The sequence below is a fragment of the Meriones unguiculatus genome, chromosome 4 (genome assembly GCF_030254825.1).
Source record: "Meriones unguiculatus strain TT.TT164.6M chromosome 4, Bangor_MerUng_6.1, whole genome shotgun sequence".
Classification (NCBI taxonomy): Eukaryota; Metazoa; Chordata; class Mammalia; order Rodentia; family Muridae; genus Meriones; species Meriones unguiculatus.
In genome coordinates this window covers 133,464,836-133,484,969 of record NC_083352.1, presented here as the reverse complement: position 1 = coordinate 133,484,969, position 20,134 = coordinate 133,464,836, and the positions used below count along the sequence as shown (strand labels likewise).

The following is a 20,134-nucleotide window of genomic DNA, read 5'->3' as shown; positions in this document are numbered from 1 at the left end:
CTGGAGAGGAGTTCTGGATGATTTGACTTGGGTCTGTGGGACCCTGGCAAAGGATGAAATGCCATATGTTCAGCCCTCTCGGCAGTGGGCAGGAATGCCAGATCTCAGGAAAGGCAGTAAAAGAAAAGCATGCTTCTGATGATGGCATTAGCTAGCTGGAGGACAGGAGGTGAGGAGCAAAGGTGACACCGGTCAGTGTTCCCAGGCAGAAGGCGCTGAGCAGCTCGGGAATGCTAAGTGGCTGTGGAGGTCTTCGTCAATAAGCCTCTCTGGTTGCATTTCAGGAAACTGGAGCGCCCATCCTGACGGACGATGTCAGCCTGCAGGTGTTCATGGATCACTTGAAGAAGCTGGCTGTGTCCAGTGCCTCTTAAGCTGACGGCACAGCCCAGAAATGGAAGACAGTGCTCTCAGACTGTGCTCACGCTGTTATTGTCCTGGCAACATTCCTTTTACCTTTCTGGGGGATTCTAATAAATAACCCAAGGAGTTTTTTATATGTATGTCTTCAGGTTATAATACATCTTCAGGCTGTAATTTATTTGTATTCCTTCTCTGTCTGTTTTCCTACTCATGGAATTATATGTCATAAATGTTCTACTAAGTGTAGATGTTTACTTTTTATACCTTAATGTTTTAGAGTCTTTATAAAATCAGAGTTTATGTAGTTTGGGCTGCTTGTTTAAGTGAAAGTCTTAATGATCATAAAGAAAATAAATCTGGATGAGGACAGCATTGGCCAAAATAATGCAGATTTTATTTTTGAGTGGGTGTGTGTTTGAGAGGGATAGAGAGAGAGAACATGCGTGCTCGTGAAGGTTAGGGGACAGCATAGTGGAGGTGGCTCTCTCCTTCCACCTTGTGGGTTGTGGTTCTCAGGAAGAAAACTCAGGCCATCAGTTTTGTCAGCAAGTGCCCTTACCTACTGAACCATCTCAGGGGAAGCAAAGCCTCGGGGAAGGAAAGAACGTGAGTCCTAAGTAGACTGAAAGAGACCTGGGAATTGGATGTTAGGCCACCTGGACTGATTATAATTGTCTACCTTTGAAGTTCATATTTACTCTCCTTTGTCTCCATTCTGTGCTTTGGAAGCATTTAGTATATAACAGATACATTTTGGATGTTAAGAGTTTATATAATATTTCCTTTCCCAGAGGAGATTTTTATGTAATTTTCAATGGAGACACATCTTATAGAAGAGTGCATAAAATTTTAAGTAGGTTGGAACTAAAATCTCCTCATTGGACCTGTCTGTTACACATTAACAGAAGAAAGCACACGGTGATTCCATCGCAGCCAGGTATTTTCTCCAGTAAGGTAGGATGAGAGCACCTCTGAGTGACTAACAGAGAAGACATGGCCATACAGTGCCACTTCTAGGCCCCAGTGGGGAGGAGGAGTACAGTGCTCCCTGAGTGGGTACCACTGAGTCCACTGTACCTCCTGAAGACTCTGAGCTCTGTTTGAAATCAAGGCACACTTACCTCAGGCAGGGGCTGAAATGGTCAGTGGTGGTGTGAAAAACTAGGACTTAAATGGCAGGAAGGATGGGAGAGAAAAATGAGTCTTAAAGCAGAGTATGCTGTTCAGAAGTGATGAACGCGACAACATGAGGAAGGGGTCAATATTTCTTGGGGGATGGTTTTTGCAGTCATTGCCTTAATTAGGGAACAGGAGAAGAGTGTTTCTTCTGTGTAGTTCAGTCCTATACATTTTAAGGAGCTTGTGTGATATGCACACTGGAAATGTTCAGCAGGCTGACAGTGTGCATTTGTATACAGCAGAGTCTCGACTAGAGACTAAAAGGCTGTAATAGGTAACATGAATCTAGTTGATGAGAATAAGATGAGAGGCAAGTGTGAAATAATACAATTGTTTTCCTTTTTACAATTTCATTGAGATATACTTTATATACAATAGCTTCACCCAGTTAAGTGCACAATTTAATCAGTTTTGCTAGGTGAAACCTATGTGTTGGCCGCAGACTACTGACCAGATTTTCCCTTCTGTATCAGTTTGCTTTTGGGTTGGATGTCTGTTTACCTTTCATTTACCCGAATCAATTCGAAATTCATATGTATTGCCAAGTGGTACATCACTTTTATTCTATTTTTTACTCAGATATTTGAGTGGTTTCTATTACTGTGAATAAAATATGAGCAGCGTGCGCAGGTCTGGTCGACATGGCTTTTCATTTCTCTTGGGGAAGTAACTAGGAATGAGTAGGATGGAATAGATTGTAAGATTGCTGTGTGTTCTACCTTAGGGGCTGGAGAGTTGGATAGCTTGGTGGTCAGCACTGCTTGCTGTTCTTCCAGACCACCTGAGTTCAGATCATAGCACCCCTCTCACAGCCACCTGGAACTCCGCTCCAGGGATCTGATGCCTTTTTCTTGGCCTCCACATGCACCCATGTACATGTGGCATATACTCTCACACAGAGAAAAAGGAAAATCTTGAAAAAGAAAACCTGCCACATTTGTAAAGATAATACAACATTTTATGCTCTTACCAGTAAGAATTCCAACTGCTCAACTGGGCTGGGGAGATGGCTCAGTAGATAAGAGTGCTTGCTTCACAAGCAATACCTGAGCTCTGATCCCCAGCAACCACACGAAAGCCAGGCTCCTGTAATCCCAGTACTGGGGAGTGGAGACAGGAGGGACCCTGGGCTTCCTGGTCAGCCAGGTCGGCCACAGGTTCAGTGACACTCTGTCACACCACTAGATGATTAAGGAAGACACCTGATGCTAACCTCTGACCTCAGAATGTTTTTACTCAGTGGCTTTTTCCCCCCATTTTTCTCAACTATGACACTTATGTCCTTCTTCCCATTTTTCTCAACTATGACTCTTATGTCCAATTAATCCCCCTTTATTATGGGCTTCATGCTTCTGGTATCCTAAGATATCTGCCCATTCCAAGGTAGCAAGTTGTTTTTGTTTTGTTTTGTTGTTTGTCTGTTGTGCGTGCTTGCTTCTAGGTTTATTTTAGCCCCTTTTGAGTTATATGTTATAGGTATATATTTCTATAGGCTAAACACAAACGTAAAAAGAACCCTGAAGGATAATAGGGAATAGGATTTGAAGCCGCCAGAGAAGCACAGAGGGTCAGTGGTGACAACTGCTTTAGAAGTGACGTTTGAGGAAGGCTTACTCAGAGAAGGTTACTCAGCCCGCTTTGGGTAAACACCCCAGGCTTGCTCTCAGATTGCTCACACTACCAGCATGCAAATAAATTATTCTGAGAAGTAGATGAATAAGAAAAGCAGTTGATGGAATTAAAGACTTAATTTTTTTTATTAATTATTTATTTTATGTATATGGGTACTTTGTCTGCACATACATCTGCACACCAGAAAACAGCATCAGACAGGTGTGAGCTGCCATGTGGTTCTGGGAATTGAACTCAGGACCTTCGGGAGAGCAGTGAGTGCTCTTAACTGCTGAGCCACCTCTCCAGCCCCCTTATCTATCATCTGTCTGTCTATTTTTAAGGATGTGTGCACCTTTGTATGAGGGAGGATAAAAGCTAATAGGATGATAAACCTGAGTGGTGGGCGACAGGGTGTAATTGGGAAAGGACCAAGGGAGTCGCAAAGAATTGGACCTAGAGTTGCAGGTAAGTATAATAGGAAAGAAGCGAGTTGCAAATACAGTGTACTCAAAAATCTGAAAGCTATTAAAGGAAAGGGAGTAAGCCATTTCAAATACTGACATATGGAGGGCAGGCATTACGACTTAGTGGTAAGTGAGAAAGTTTCAAGTCGCCATCTGCTCCCCATCACGTGATGTACTGTGTAGTCGCCAGCTGGCAGCTGCGCGCCGTGACCACGGTCCTCTAGAGTAAAACCTCAGTCCTAGCCTGGATTTACTGTGGACTACGAGTCCCAAAATGCGTCGCGGCCGGAGCAGGAAGTGGCCTAGGGTTGATTATCTATTGGTGGCCGCTGTGACGCTCTGATTGAAAGGCTCTACATGAGCTCCTGTGGGTACGCTTTGGAGCCATGCGTGCTGACCAGGCCTCGGTCTGGTACCGGCGGATGTCTGTGGTTTACGCAGTCGGCGCCTGGTCGGTGGTAGGCTCGGTGTATTTATTTACACGGAAACAGAAGGTATCAGGTAGGGTTCTCGGGCAAGATCGGCTTCTCGCCCACCGCCCTGCTCACGGAAGCGACCTTCTGTGCTTGAACTCGTGGTATAATGCAAAGCCGCTGCAAGCGGGTACTTAGATAATTTGCGGTGATGGAATCTGCAAAGAGCAAGACTCTAGGCGCTAATAAGTCTTGTCATCTGGATGTTATTGATTGATTGACCAAGTCAGCCACCTTGTTCATCTGGAGCATGTGAATTCACCTGGGTAGTGCCAGGTGGACTGCAGAGAATGGGACAGTGGCCCGAATGCTGCTCATTTCCTTCTGACGGTGAAGCATAAGGCGAGCAAGCAGTTTCAGGGCCTTAACAGCAACCAAGGCGTTTTAAAAATCATCCCAGTTGTTGGGTGGAACTTTCTGAACCTCCTCATACATGCTGGAAACCGAAGGAACCCGAAAGTCACTTGCTGTAATTGCTAGGGATTGGAGTGACAGAGAGGATGCATGGTGCCTTTTAGTGGCCGAAAAAACTCATAAGTCGATTTTGGTGCAGGTTGCTCGAGCCTAATAGACTAAAAATCATTGAATTGTGCCCTGTAAAAGGAGTTAGGCATATCTCAATAAAGCATTATGTAAAAACTGCTGGCAGTTCTTTGTCATGAAGGTTGTGGTTTGAAAGTTCACAGTTCTCATGTTTGCTGTTTTTGTCTCAGCTCTTTCTTTTTGAAAGATAATGATAGATGTCTAATGGCATAATCATACCTTGGTTTATGTCCAAGACTTTAATGACTGATGTCTAAGTTAATAATTCAGGTTTTCTTTTCTTTAAGGCCATGGAGTAGGGCAAGAAGATGGCTCAAGGAATGAAACGCCTGTTTCTACAAGTCAAGACCCCCATTTCATAACGGAAATTGCTAAGCCTGTTTCAGGGCTTTATGTGGAAACAGTTGTAAAGCGTTCAGAAAACGTTCCAGTTACTCAAAGGATCCTGGACTATCTGAATTCATGGACCGGCGGGCCTGGCGCAGAATCCTGAGCAGCCGCTGGATTCTGAAAACAAGGACTTTGCCCAGGTTTTAAAGGATGCCTTGATTGCCACTTAATGGTTATAAAAAGAATGTATTTAATTTAATTTTGTAAAATATAATTATTAATAATATGCAATAAATGTTTTCTTGGAGGAGCTGGGCACATAATTTCAGATGCAGCATCCTGTGTTCACATGGCTGAAAGGTTGATATCAAACCATTAAATTTTAAAATGGTGCATGCAAGCACGTGTGTGTGTGTGTGTGTGTGTGTGTGCACTTGCATGTGTATGCATATGCTGTATGTGTGCATGGAGGTCAAAGGTCCTGCCACTGTGTGGTTTCCAGGGTCAAACTCAGTTCATCAGGTACCTGCTAAACCATCTCACTGGCCCTAAAAATCTCAGTTTTTAATAATCTACTTATGGGGCTGGAGAGATGGCACAGCAGATAAGAGTCTATCCAGCTGTGTAGTGCCAGGTCTTCAGAGGACCAGAGTTCAGTTCCCAGCGCCCACTCAGGCACCTTGCAGTTGTCTGTAATCAGTCCCAGGGGGTCTGATGCCTTTGGCCTTAGCTTATCCCTACACTCAAGTACACATTCCCACTTGCAGATGGACACATCCGCACATGATGAAAATTAATAAAAACAAATCTTAAAGAACTTGTGTGCCACCCGAGGGCAGGCACACGACACCGCGTGGGTGTGGAGTGAGGTCAGAGGGCAACTTTAAATGCTGGTCCTGGTGCTAACCTTCCACCTCTTTGCTGCTGTGCTGTGTACCCCAGGCTGCCTGCACTGCAAGTTTTCTGAAGAGTCTCTTGTCTATACAGTAGGAGTGCCAGGATTAAACGTGCCTCTGCATAAAATGTTTTACATGGGATCCAAACTCATGTTGTCTAGCACGAACCACGGTGACTTACTGAATGTCTTAGGGTTTTGCTGCTGTGAAAAAACATGACCAAGCCAACTCTTAGAAAGCAGAACACTTGATTGGGAAGTTCAGTTTCAGAGGCTTAGTCCATTACCACCATGCTGGGAAGATGGCAGCGCCCAGGCAGACATGGTGCTAGAAGAAGCTGAGAGTTCTACATCTTGATCCACAGGAAGCAGGAGGGGCTGTGACACACTGGGTATAGCTTGAATATATAAAAGCAGCTTCAAAGCCCTGCCTCCGCAGTGACACGCTTCCTCCAACAGGGTCACACCTCCCAATAGTGCCATTCCCCGTGGACCTATTGGAGCCGATCACAATTAGACCACCACTCAGCTCTCTCTGGACCTTAGAATATAACTTCCAAACTAGATAGACTTGACCTGTTCTTTGGGATTTTTGCCTGAACAAGTGTATATGTGCACCCCATGCTTGACTGGTGTCCAAGGAGGTCAGAAGAGGATGTCAAATCCTCTGGAACTGCAGATGTGGACAGATGTGGCTGCTGGGAACAAATCTCTTAACCACTGAGGCATCTCTCCAACCTTGTGTAGTGTTTTCTTTTTTCTTTGTTTTTTGTTTTTGTCTAAGTCCTCAGCACTTGGGAAACAAACAGATAAAATTAAGGAGGGGGCTGGAGAGATGGCTCAGTGGTTAAGAGCACTGGCTGCTCTTCCAAAGGACCCAGGGTTCAATTCCCAGCACCCACAAGGCAGCTCACAACTGTAACTTCAGTTCCAAAGGATCTGACACCTTCACACTGATGCACATAAAATAAAATAAATTATTAAAAAAAAAAAAGTAAAGGAGGGATGGGGACAACGCAGGTTTCTTACAAAAACATCTCCCATTTTTAGGGATTTCCAGAAAAATAAAGAGTGGAGGGACTGTGGCATCTGTCAGGATAGAGATGTTAAAACATCATGCGCAGGGCAAACTGCTGGGCTTCTACTCTCAGGGAGCAGTACAGTGGTCTGAGAACAGAGCATAAAGGGATGGAGCGATGGCTCAGCGGCAGTGGTTAAGAGCACTGGCTATCCTACCAGAGGACCTGGGTTCAGTTCCCGGAACTCGCATGGGGCTCTCAACAATCTGTAACTCCAGACACAGAGGATCTTTTTTGGTAGACTCTACAAATGTCTACTACTGACAGCGAGTTAGATTTCTTTCTTTTTCCAGCAAGGAATTTAATCAGCCTTTGATCTTCTCCAAGAAAGGACCAGACTTGAATTTAAATGTGTCACAAGTCTGGAAGTGCTGTGAATGGGTCACCCCCAAAAAACACAGAAAGGACCAAGGGTGGGAGATAGGAAACGAACCCTTCCCTGCATTATGAGGGGGTCGGCCCCCGACATCCCGAGTCCGTGGGGAGCAGTGAGAATGGAGGGAACGTCAGGATTCTCAGTTTACTCACACCAGCAGTTGCCGGCCACTCAACAGTGGTTCAGCCTGTGGCCTGTCCTCGCCGGAGACCTCCAGAAAACTGGGTCGGATGAGACACTGCAAAGAACACAAACATCAGGAGGCCGCCTCTCCAGCAGCCGTTCTGGAAAGTTGACCTGCAGAGCTGGCCCCTGCTGCTAGCAGGTAACGCCCAGCAAATCCAGCAGGTGCAGGTATGAGGTACACTGATATCCTCCCAAGCACAAAGCCAGAGTACTCTTCCAGTGACAGAATCCCCTCGAGTGTGACCAAAGAGAAGGGCTCCGAGAAGTTGCTAATGGCCCCCAGACCACCAAGACTGGGCCAAGGCCATCGCTGGATTCCACCTAGATTTCTTTCTTTAATTGGAAAGAACCAAACTGATGGTATTTGTAGGTCAGCTACAAATACCAGCGAAAGGTCCTCTTCTCTTCAGATATGAATCATTTGTAATGAAAGCACAATTATAAGCAGTGTTTTCCTACCGGGTGTGGTTGCGCATGCCCTTAATCAGGAGGCAGAGGCAGGCGGATCTCTGTGAGTTTGAGGTCAGCCCGATCTACAGAGTGAGTCCAGGACAGCCAGGACTCTGTTACATAGAGAAACCCTGTCTCGAAAAACCAAAACTAAGCAACCAACCAAACATAAAAAAAAAAAACAAACCACCAAAACCAAAGCCAAAAACATACCCCAAAACAACAGCAATAACAAAAACCCACCAAACCCCTCCAGTGTTTTCCTGAATTCAGTGTGTTCGTGTCAACTCAGAGGGAGTTATTGTTATCCTTCTAATAATAACTTTCTCCCTTCATCTCCCTTTGTTTTTCTGGCCAGGATGTACCCAAGTTCAGGCATAATACTCTTCTCTTGTGTTTTATTTATTTTGCATGCATGTGTGTATGTGCATTTGCAGGTGACGCAGGGTGCCAGTGGAGCTCAAAGAACACCGAGTGAGCACTGTCTTCTACCATGCTGGGGCTTGGGGACCAAACTCAGGCCACCAACTTGGCAGCACGTACCTTTATCCACTGAGCCCGACTTTCTTTTCCTGGGTGTGAAGAACTGACTATTTGATAGAATATTCCTAATTTAGATTTTTTTTAAAATTAGATTTAGGCATGGAGTCTCATATGGTGCAGCCTGCATTACGCTTGCTTTCTAGTTCCAGCCTTGAACAGCTCCTCCTGCCTTCCTACCTCTTGAGCGCTGGGATTCCAAGTCGGTGCCACCATCCCTCCTTTTTCTCACACTGAGAATTAAGCCTAGGGCTTCATATAGGACAGACAAGTATTGCATCAACTGAGTTGCACTTCTAGAGCCAGGTTAAATGTTGTTGCTGTTGCAGAATTACCATCGAGTCCTTCAGGACAGTATTAGGAAGCATGTGAGGCCCATGTATCTCATTGCCTTTGACAATTTAATACAGGCAATTTTCATTCAGTGTTTAATATTTAAGCCTACTGTAACAGGCTCCCAGAACTTAGCACAACTGACTCCTTGGTGGTAGTACCATTCAGGCCATAAAACTCATCCTGTAGACAGCACCACCTGCCAAAATAAAAACAAAGACACAGTTCATCAAACTCCATAGTTCTGGGAAAGTTCCTCCACGTATGGCTTCCTGGCTTCTGTAGTTTGCTTTTGGCTGACTGTCCTTGTCAAATGAAGCGTGTCAACCCAGTTGTCTATATATAGTGTATATATATAGTGTATGTATACACACACACACACACACACACACACATATATATACACTACATACATACATATGTGTATATATATATGTATATATATATATATATATATACACTGTGCATAAAAGCTCCTCTGAAAAAGGATCTGGGCTATACTGGGATCCCAAACACCATTGTAATCGCTAGGCGGCTAATAAAGATTTTCTGTTGGCTTAAACCCCTGTCTGAGCAATCTTCTCTGGTGGATAGCAGACAAGAATACAGGCCTTTGTTGTTTTTGAGACAATGTCTCGCACTGTATGCCATGCTGGCCTGGAACTTCTGGGTGTCCTACAGCAGCCTCCAGAGTGGTTGGCTCACTGTTCTTTGGAGACTTCTGGCCATATGACAGCTCCTTGCTTTCTATCAAATGTTTTTCTCAATCTGCAATCCTGGTAGGGGATTTCAAATAGAAGCCATTCTGAAACGGGTGAACTTTTTCTGATATACCCACTTTTTTTTTTTTTTTTTAAGGAAGAGTCTCATCATATTGCCTGAACTGGTGTTCTTGAATCCATGGACTTTAAACCCTTTCCTGTTTCATCCCAAGTAGCTGAGTGATCTCTCTCCACCCTCCCTTTCTCTCTTCTCTTTGTTGTTTTTATTATAAAATACACACTACCACTGGGCTACGAAGATATTTTTTGGTTATGAAAACTTGCTAGAGTAAATAGCTGTCCAGCTCTTTGCAGCTTTCTAAGGATCCCCAAAGCCTAGTTCATTCGAATTTCCTAGCAACCCTATGATAGTGTTAGCTCTTAGATTTGTGTTAGGAAGAAATTAGGATTCTAGACTCATATACCTATTTACTATCGTGACGTATCTAAGGTAAATTAATAGTTATATGGTTAAATGGCTATTTTAGCCGCAGGTCCTTTTGTATTTATCAACAAGCTTGCTGTTGGGGCTGGAGAACAAGTGAAGATTTTGGGAAATCTGTGATGGAGGATTGGAAAAGTGAGAGAAAAGCAGGAAAATGACTCAGGACAGAGTTTAGAGAGAAAGAAACTGGAGCAGAAATTAACGTGTGTCTGGTTATAGTGGAGCCTGAGCTGGTAGTTTTGGACAAAAGTTTAAGGTGGAGCTCAGCTGTGGGTAGGGCGGGGCTTGTCGCGGAAGGGCGAGGTCACGGATAGGTGGCAGGTGAGAGTGACTGACCTGGGCGGGGCCACCTGGCGGGTGGGTGTGGCCGGCGTGGGCGGGCCGTAAGCTCGGTGGGACGGGTCCTCCCGGAGCTCTTCCGGGTGTTGCCGGCAGAGGGCGCCGGCCGAGGAGCCAGCGGCAGAGCCGTGAGGTCTGACCACGCGGCGTGTCCCGGTCGCCACAGCCGCCGCCATGAAGGCCGTGGTGCAGCGCGTCACCAAGGCTAGCGTCACAGGTCAGTCGGGCGGGCCGGGCCCGGGAGGAGCAGCCTCTGACCCCGCGACCCGCTGTTCCGTGTGAGGGTTCCCCGCAGCCCCGAGTTTCCCGGCAGCCCCGCGGCAGCGCCGGAGCCGAGAAGACCCGGCACAAGCCCGGCCGCTCACGCGCTCAGGCTCCGTGCTTCCATTGCTGCATAAACCCTCATCATTGTCGTCATCATCATTATAATCATCATCATTATAATCTTTGTGTGTGTGTGTGTCTGTGTGTGTGTGTCCACAGACAAGGTGGCAGAACCCGCACGCATCCCCAGGGCCCGTTCTTGAAGGCACTGTTGCACAAACAACACACAGCACTTCCAGAGCGGACTCACCCGTTTCCAAGCACTCTGTCTGAAATGTTGCATTTTAACACACACACAGCCTACCCCTTCATATCTTTTTTTTCTTTTATCATGGAACTGGCTCATGATAAAATGCACAGATGAGGAATTGCACATTGTTTGAGCTCTGACAGTTGTGTGCAAATACGTGTGCATCCTAACTAGGTGCATAGCATCCCTTGCATCTGGGTGTGGGTCTCTGAACCCTTCAGCTACCTTTCGGAACCACAGAATTCAAGACCACACGTTTCTCTTTCCCGCTGATTAATAGGGACCAAGATGTTCAACTGTCAGCCGTCGGTTGAATGTGGCTGTCTAGTTGAGACGTCCAGGATCCAGATAATTACTATAGCTACTGTAGTTATTTGAAACGTTTAAATTTAAAAAATAAATACATTTATTTATTTATTGTGTGGTATGACAAGGCCCCGGTGTCCAGGCCCGAGAACAATTCACAGCTGTAGCTACCATGTGGGGCCTTGGGGTTAAACTCAGGGCATCAGGCCTAGCAGCAAGTGCTTTCACCTGATGAGCCATCACCCATCTAGTGTTTTAAGGTCCCTTCCAGAGTTGCCCCCACCCTCTCCCCAAACAGGGTTTTTCTGTGTAGTCTTGGCCAACCTAGAATTTACTCTCTAGACCAGGCTGGCCTTGAACTCAGAGATCCACCTGCCTCTGCCTCCTGAGTGCTGGGATTAAAGGTGTGTGCCGCCACTGTTTGGCTCTGTTTTAAGTTTATATTGGCAGAGTTACATTTTTAGGTCAGAAGCCATGGCAAGTACATGTAGTCACAGTCACTTTGGAGATCCCTTGAGCACAGGAGTACAAAGCAGATTGGTCAGTGAACGTTTCAGTTCAAGTAATTCAGTTAGCTTTTTATTCCTGCCATTTTATACCAAATACATGTTTTTGAGTCTACAAAATATAAATCTAAACCCAAGCCCCCTCCTGCATCAAGTACCCAGACCACACACTTAAGCCGGGACTAAACCACCTCTTAGTCCTATTCAGTGGTTTGCAAGCTGTTCTGTTAACTGTGGTTTTAGAAATCATCCTGGATTAATAAGGAAAAGAATTGGACTGGAGTTTATGAGACATTAATAACATTTCAGTAAATATTTGAGCACATAAAATTGGGAAAATCCATTGATGAAAGGTTGTTTTGCTTTTTTTGGGGAAGAATTGGTCTACTTGATGTGGTCATCACCAACATATTTACATTTTGAGCTTAGTCCCTAAGCCCTCCATCCTCCTGATCTGGAGTTTGGAAACTGTCTTTGGTTGTGGATGATGGCCCATTCCTGTCATCCCAGCACTCGGGGGCAGAGGTAGGAGTTCTCTAATGTGAGTCAGCATGGACTACCTGGTGAGTTGAAGGCCAGATTGAACTACATAGTAAAACCCTGCTCTGCAAAACCAAGGCCTTGGGGTGTGCTTGCCTAGCATGGGCAAGGCGGTGGGCTGGTACTTGTAGCAAGTGTTTATAACTCTTGGAATTTCCCTACGGAGCCCTTTGACCATACCGGAGCTTAAGCTAATGAGATAGTTCAGGATAAGAGCAAGTGAGTGACCTGAATAGCAGTCAAGTGTCTCGAGTGGCTGGCCCATTGCCTGTAGTTTCCAGATGTGCTCTAGGATGTGGTCTGGTAGCAATCGGGCATCACCATCAAGTTGCCCAGGGGAGCAACTTGTTTCCACTGCTTGAAGCAGTTATACAGGGCCTATGTGATAGCTTCGCCAGTAAAAATGTTTGCTATCGAGTCTGAGGACCCAAGGAGAGAACCAGCTCCTATAAGCTGTCCTCTCATCTCCACACGCACGATGCGGCACAAGTGTGTGTACACATCGTGTCACGTGAGCAGAGAAATCAGTATAAAATTCAATCAACTGTCATAGTGTAACTAGATCAGCCCAGTTAAAAGCTAAAGAAGGCATACATACAGTCTATGCAGGTGGGGCCCGAGGCTGCTAAAAGGTGCCTTGCTCTGAGGGGAGTGTGTGCAAAGCCCAAACCAAATGGAATCCCAGTTTGCTAAACTGTTCCCTGTTCTTGCCTACCTCATTGCTTTGATACTTATGTCCTGAAAAATAATAGTAGGGAACATTAAAAGTCGTACTTTTCTCTAAGCCATGATGTTTCTGTAAGAGCATAAAACTTGGTGTGTACTATAAAAACATTACAGTTGATACATGTGACCCTGTCAGGTCTGAGCGGGGTTGTTTTGGGCAGTGTTTGTTGGTGTTGCACGGCATGTGTGCACATCGTGTGTTCAGAACCAAGGCTGCACTGAAGTGGCATGCACTGACAGAAGCACCTAAGATCCATTATGTGTTTGGTTTTACACAAAGTTTTGGTGTTCCCATATTCAGAAACCTCTCACTGTTGCCAGTTTTTTGTTTTTGTTTTTTTTCCTTTTTCTTGCAAACCTTGCCTTTGGTTACGTGATTCTGTATCTGATCACAAGCCAAAGTTGAGGAGGCTGGGTTTAGTGTCTGCTCCCTTGTTAGGAGTATTTGCAGATATCATTGCACAGCAGATGAAACACACACACAAATGGCAGAGTTTATTCTACTAGTCCTGATTGGAACATTAGGTCAGTACAAAATGAAATTAAAAAACACAACAGTAATATAATGAGATTGGGCAAAAAGGATGAAATTATCAAGGTTGCTACTTAAAATATGGGTTTAATTTCACCATCTTAATAATGAATGTTAGTCTAAATACTGTGCCAACATTTTGAGATATTAGCTAGAAGTGGTAGGGAGTACATTTGACTATAAACAGATATTAGCATGGTGTTCTTAGAAGTTTTTTTTTTTTTCATGGACAAAAAGATTCAAAAAGATTCAAAAAGATTTAGAGATTGTTGGCTTAGAATGCTGCTTTAGAAATACACTGGGAGGTGACAGCAGTTTCTGAGGTGAAGCTGCACATAGGTCATCCTGTTTAAGGATAATGAATTTGCCTTTGTAGTAAGCAGGAAAACATATTTGTTTTTATGCCACGAACACTTTCCGTTCCATGCAGCGTGTGTCACGTGTTACTAGACTTGCTGATTTACAGGGATCTCCTTTCTGAGAATTCACATTGCCGAGCTGGAGTCTCTGGAGGAGGAAATCGCTGTTCTGGTTTTCAGATGCATACATGAGGCCATGGAAAGTTCCAGGCATTGTACCCCAAGTTGTGGATAAGATGTGGTTCTAAAATCTTGTTCAATGATTATTCCCCGTTCAGCCCCAGTTGCTCCAGATGAGAAGCCAGAGTGGATGGGAGTTACTGGCTCATGTGCTTACCGACTGTAACGAAGAAGTTGTAGGAAGGGTGTGTGATGTGAAGAATGGTCATAGAGTGGCTGAAGAAATGCTTCATGGTGCCTGATTCTGTCTCAGTCTTTTCTCCCTTTTTGTTCCTTGTAGTTGGAGGAGAGCAGATAAGCGCCGTTGGTCGGGGCCTCTGCGTGTTGCTGGGTGTTTCCGTGGAAGACTCACAGAAGGAGCTGGAGCACATGTAAGTCAGAGCTAAGTCATGGGCTTTGTGCTGGCCATGCTGGCAGCCTCTGTGCTACTTTGTGGTTTTAAACCTAGCTCGTGTCACTCTTAACCATTGTTCCATGCGGATAAGACAGAGCAAGAGTAATGTGCCCAACCTCAGTCCCTGTCAGCCGTGGAGTGGGACCCCGTTTATCTTGTAGCCATGTGCGCTTACCCCTGCAGACAATGTTTCTTTCTCAGAAACACTGGGCACCCTCTGTCCGATTTCACTTTAAAGTGGGGCAATATGGCTTGAGAACTGCTTAAGCCAAAGGCCCAGTTGTTTACCACTCTGGTAAGGATCTGGAACTCAGAGAGGCTCATTTCCTTGCTCCAGGCCATGGGCATGCTCACTCAGCAAAAACCTGAATTAGAATCTGGCTCTGCACCCTGGCTGCTGCTCTTTTCACCAAGGCAAGGACGTACCAGAGCTGCTGCCAGGCAGGCTGTCTTAGTGAGTCAGCCTTCCTCTGCACCTGCTTCCTCCTGTGCTGCATTCACTTCAGATGTGCAGAGCCTCACGATGGCCCTGTCCTCTTGTCACACTGTTATTATATTAAAAGTCAGGCTCAGAACCCAATTTTTGCTAAGGTGTTGCTGACTAATAAGGTCGGTTTAGTACCACTTTAGGGATGTTGGTATTGATGGAGTGAGTCCCTTAAGAGCTCAAATGGAGTAGTGTGGGAAAGTGCATAATAATTGGTTCTGGGTCTGGATTTCTTTAATGCTGTAATGACTAATCTTGATTATCTATTTGATTGGATTGAGGTGCTCACAGGAATTGGTAAGGCACACCCCTGGGTACTTGTGTAATGGTCTTTCCAGAGACGAGTAAGGAAGCGAAAGGCCTTGTCGTGAAGGTAGATAGCACCATCCCGTAGGCTGGGTGCAGATGGAATAAAGGGAGAAGAAGCTAACCATGTTAGGAGCTGCCGTGCTCTGCCATGCTCTCCCTGCCATAGTAGAGCCTGAAACTCTGAGCATCAGAAACCTTCTTCCCTGTGGGTTTGTTCTTTTAGGCATTTGGTTACAGTGATGATCAAATTGACTGACAATGGTTATGCTTTACTGCTTGTGGCTAGGGATGTAACTCAACATAAAATAAACCTTGCCCTTGAAGCAGGGATAATGACCAGCACCCTTTACCAAAGACATCCGTGTAATTGGTCACTGCATGGCCTTGTCTTTGCCTTCAGCATCAAAGGGTAACTCTCAGAATTTCAGCTTTCGTAAGGTGGTTCTTTTGTGGCTCTTAAACTGGACTTAATGACCATTATCTGGTCCACTTCCTTGAGAGTAGCTGTCATTTGTCAACTGTTAAGTATGAGGAAAACCCCCTTAGGCAAGTACACACACACACACACACACACACTCATAGAGTCTGGCTTCATTAGTTGAGAGAATTTTTTTTTTTTTTTCTGCTTCTGTTTCACTAGGGGGTTATGAGTCTCTTTAAATTTCTTATCTGATCTTGGTTTAACTTTGGTAGGTGGTATATAACAAAAAACTTATCCATTTCTTTTAGGTTTTCTAGTTTGGTGGAATGCTTATTTTTAAGTATGTCTTTATGAATTTCTGAATTTCTTTGGTGTTTGTTGTAACGTCTCCCTTTTTGAATCTTCTCCCTTCATCTTTTGGTTAATTTGGTTAAGTATTTGTTAATCTTGTAAACTTTCTTGAATATCCAGCTCTTTGTTTCATTGATTCTTTATGTGTATGTGTTTCCATTTCATTGATTTTGGCTCTGTGTTTGATTATTTCTTCCTGTCTACTCTTTTTGGGCATTATTTCTTCTTGTTCTTGTTTCAAGTGCATCTTTAAGTTATTAATATGAGATCTCTCAAGATTTTTTATGAAGGTACTTCATGATGTGAACTTGCTTTTTAGAACCACCTTTATTATGTCTTATAGATTTGGATATGTTTTATTTTCATTTTAATTCAGTTCCAGAAAGTTTTAACTTTTCTTCTTGATTTCTGTCAACCCAATTTTCATTGAGTAGTGCACTGTTCAATTTTCATGTGTTTGTGTACTTCCAGCTGCTTCTGTTTTTATTGATATCCAGCTTAGTCCTTGGTGGTTAGATAGGATGCAGGCTGTCATTTCAATTTCCTTGTATTTTTTGAGATGTGCTTTGTATCTTAATTGTCAGCTTTGGAGATGGTTCAATGAACTGCTGAGAAATCATGGGTGGAATATTTTGGAGATGTCTGCCATTTGATTTTATGACATTATTTAACTTCAGCATTTTTGCTTACTTTTTGTCCGGGTGACCTGTCTTTTTCAAGAGTGGAGTACTGAAGTCACCCTCTATCACTGAAGGTTTAGCTGTCGTAGTGCTTCTTTTATGAGCTTGGGTGCTGTTGTATTTAGTGCATGTTCACAATTATAATATTTTCTTGGTGGAGTTTTTCTTTAGTGAGTATATAGTGTCCTTCTATATCTCTTCTTATTAGTTTTGGTTTGAAGTCTATTTAGCAAAGTATTGAAGTATCTGCACCTGCTTGCTTCTTGGTTCTATTTTCCTGAAATACCTTTTTCTATCCTTTTGCCCATAGGTTATGTCTGTTCTTGATGCTGAGGCATTGTTTTTTGTATGCATCAGAAAGATGAATCCTCTTTTCTAATCCAGTCTGTTAGTCTATGTCTCTTTATTGGAGAATTGAGACCATTGATGTTAATTTTTTTTTTTTTTTTTAAGATTTCAGCCCTGATGCTGAAAGTTATTAATGGACACTGTTTATCAGTTCTGGTTATTTTGTTATTGTGGAGTAGAGTCCCCCCTACTTTGATTTACTGTTCCAGGATTGTTATTGTTTGTGTTCCCTTGGTTAGAGTTATAGTTCTCTTCAAACTGAAGGTTTGTGTGTGTGTGTGTGTGCATGCACGCATGTGCATGCCTTATGTAGAACTGAATTGATGGACAGAAATGGGTTAATTTGTTTTTATTTTGAAATATTTTCTTTCTCCTTTGATGGTGATTGGTATAGAAGCTGGGTATATAGCTGGGTATAGGCTGGCATCTGTTTTCTCTTAGAGCTTGTAGAAATCTGTCCTGGCCCTTCTGGCTTTTAGAGTTTCCATTGAAAAGTCAAGTTTATTTTCTGATAGGCCTAGCTTGATATGTATTTTTTTCTCCCTTGCAGCTTTTACTATCCATTCTTTGTTCTGTACGTTCACTATCTTGATTATTATGTATCATGGGGAGGTGTTTTTTTTTTTGTTCTTGTCAGTTTGGGTTTCTGTATGCTTCTTGTACCTTGATAGATACGTCTTTCATTAGATGGAGAAAATTCCTTCTGTGATTAAAAAAAACCATTTTCTGTGGTTTTGACGGGTGTTTCTTTTCTTTTCTCTCTCTATAGGAATAACATTCATAGGTTTGGTCTTTTCATAGTGCCTCAGGTTTCCTGGATATGTTGTGCCTAGATTATTTTAAGATTTGACATTTTCTTTGACTTAACTATCCGTTTCTCCTACCTTGTCTCCAAGACCTGAAGTTTTCTTTTCCATGTCTTTTAATTTGCTGGTGAGGCTTACCTCTGAGGTTTTTGTTTGACATACTGAGTTTTTCTTTCAGGTTTATTTCAGTTTGCATTTTCTTTAGTGATTTTATTTCTTTGTTAAAGTCTACTTTTATGTCTTGAATTGTTTTCATTATTTAATCTAACTGTTTTTTTTAATCTTTAAAATAGTCATCAAGGCATTTATTATTTATTTTATTAGGGCCATTGAACATAAATTCATAGTTGTTATATTGAGGTTTGTGTCTTATGCCTCAGCTAAATTGTTTTCCTCAGAGCCTATATTGTATAGGTTGCTGGCTTCTGGAGGAGTCATATTGGCTTGGTTATTTATATTTGTGTTGGGATCAAGGCATCTAGAGTTTGAAATGTTACAGTTATGAACTTCCTGATGTGAGTGCTTGGAACTGAACTCAGATTTTCTGGAAGAACAACAAATACTCTTAACTGCTGAGCCATCTTTCCAGCCCCTTAGTTATATTTTTACTTAGATTATAAAGTAATGGGCTTCCATAAGGCTTTTTCATGTATCCTTAATTTTTGTTAATCAACTTCCCCTGCTAATTTCACTTAACCTTTAACCCCCAGTATTTTCATCCCTTTTTTTTTTTTTTAAATATCAAATGTGTTCTATTCCTTACCCCATTAAGACCTTTTCCCTACCACCCCTCATGGGCCCTTTCTGGCTTCCTAACCTCTATAGACATGATGCAGTTTTATTTAGCTATTAAGAAAAATTGCAGAAAGTAGATGGAACTGGAAAATATTATTCTAAGTGAGATAACCCAGGCCCAAAAATATAAATGTTGATTATTGTCTCTAATATGTGAATATTAGCTTCAAATTTGTAAATTTGTATATTAACTTGGAGTCTCTGAAAGTGGCTGTGGAGTATAGACCTCTAGAAATATCCTTTTTGCCCAGGATTGCTTTAGCTATGTGGGAATTTTCTTTTTTTGCTTCCACATCAATTTTAATATTTTTTCTATTTCAGTAAAAAATGTCACTGCAGTTTTGATTGCGATTGCATTGCCTCTGTAGATTGTTTTTGGTAGGACGGTTATTTTACAATATTCTACTATTCCATGAAACTACAGGATCTTTTCATTTTCTACCACCTTAATGAGTTTCTTTCTAAAGTGTTTTGTTCCATAGCCTTGGCATCTTAGTCACTGTGCAATTGCTGGGAAGAGATGCCGTGACCAAGGCAACTCTTATAAAAGAAAGCATTTAATGGGGGGCTTGCTTATAGTTTCAAAGGTTTAGTCTGTTATCACCATGGTGAGTAACATGGCTTCACGGATGGCAGTGGAGCAGTAGCTGAGATCTACATCCTTATCTGTAGGCAGAAGGCAAAGAAAGACTGATACAGAGAGAGACATACACAGACATAGAGACAGAGAGAAACACACACACACATACACAGAAAGAGAGAGACACAGAGAGAAACACACACACACATACACAGAGAGAGAGACACTGCCTGGATTTTGAAACCCTAAAGCCCATCACTAGAGACACATATCCTCCATCAAGGCCACATATACTCCAACAAGGCCACACTTGCTAATGCTTTAGTTCTTTGATGAATTAGTTCTTTCAAATAGTTCCATGCCCTGGGGACTAAGCATTGAAATATATGAGCCTATGGGGGCCATTCTTATTCAAACTACCAGACTTGGATAAGACTATTCCAACATATTTGTTTGTTTGTATGTTTGTTTATTTGTTGTTGAATATTAATATTTACTATAGATTTATCTTTCAAGGTTAAGCAGAGGTTATTCCTAAACCCGATGTATACTCAAATTACCACACAGAGACTAGGATTTAATTAATTTACCTAGAGCTCAATGCTGGGCAATAATTCCTCCATCCTAAACCTCCAAGCCCGCATAGTTTCCTCCCATTCATATTTTCCCACATTACTTGTTTTTAGTCATATCTTAGGTCTGGTTTATCTCTCCTCGTCGTTCCAAGTCCTCTCCTGCCAATCTCTGTTCTCTTTACTCCCACTCGCTTCCTTCTCTCCTCCAGACCAGGATGTCTCACCCCATCCTCTCCATTGTACAGCATTGGCTGGTTGTTTAATTGAAAATACAGAGAACAAATGGTGACATGTT

At 43.1% G+C, this 20,134-nt stretch overlaps 3 protein-coding genes across 4 annotated transcripts in view; all 3 read left to right on the top strand.

The window, feature by feature from the left end:
* Positions 1-2,167, top strand: part of Sec23b (SEC23 homolog B, COPII coat complex component) — a 37,468-nt gene extending 35,301 nt beyond the window's left edge. For both annotated transcript variants that reach the window (XM_021636812.2, XM_021636811.2), the window contains exon 20: positions 285-2,167. In XM_021636812.2, coding sequence (XP_021492487.1) covers positions 285-374 — 90 coding nt within the window. In that variant the 3' untranslated portion in view covers positions 375-2,167. The remainder of the gene's footprint in view (positions 1-284) is intronic.
* Positions 2,168-3,909: 1,742 nt separating this feature from the next.
* Positions 3,910-5,289, top strand: Smim26 (small integral membrane protein 26). The gene is made up of 2 exons (XM_060383146.1): positions 3,910-4,121; positions 4,924-5,289. The coding sequence occupies exons 1-2, from the start codon at positions 4,007-4,009 to the stop codon at positions 5,127-5,129; spliced, it is 321 nt and encodes a 106-aa protein (XP_060239129.1). The 5' UTR covers positions 3,910-4,006; the 3' UTR covers positions 5,130-5,289.
* Positions 5,290-10,432: 5,143 nt separating this feature from the next.
* Dtd1 (D-aminoacyl-tRNA deacylase 1) overlaps positions 10,433-20,134 on the top strand; it is a 169,569-nt gene continuing 159,867 nt past the window's right edge. The window contains exons 1-2 of the mRNA XM_021636818.2: positions 10,433-10,587; positions 14,374-14,464. Coding sequence (XP_021492493.1) covers positions 10,545-10,587; positions 14,374-14,464 — 134 coding nt within the window. The 5' untranslated portion in view covers positions 10,433-10,544. The remainder of the gene's footprint in view (positions 10,588-14,373; positions 14,465-20,134) is intronic.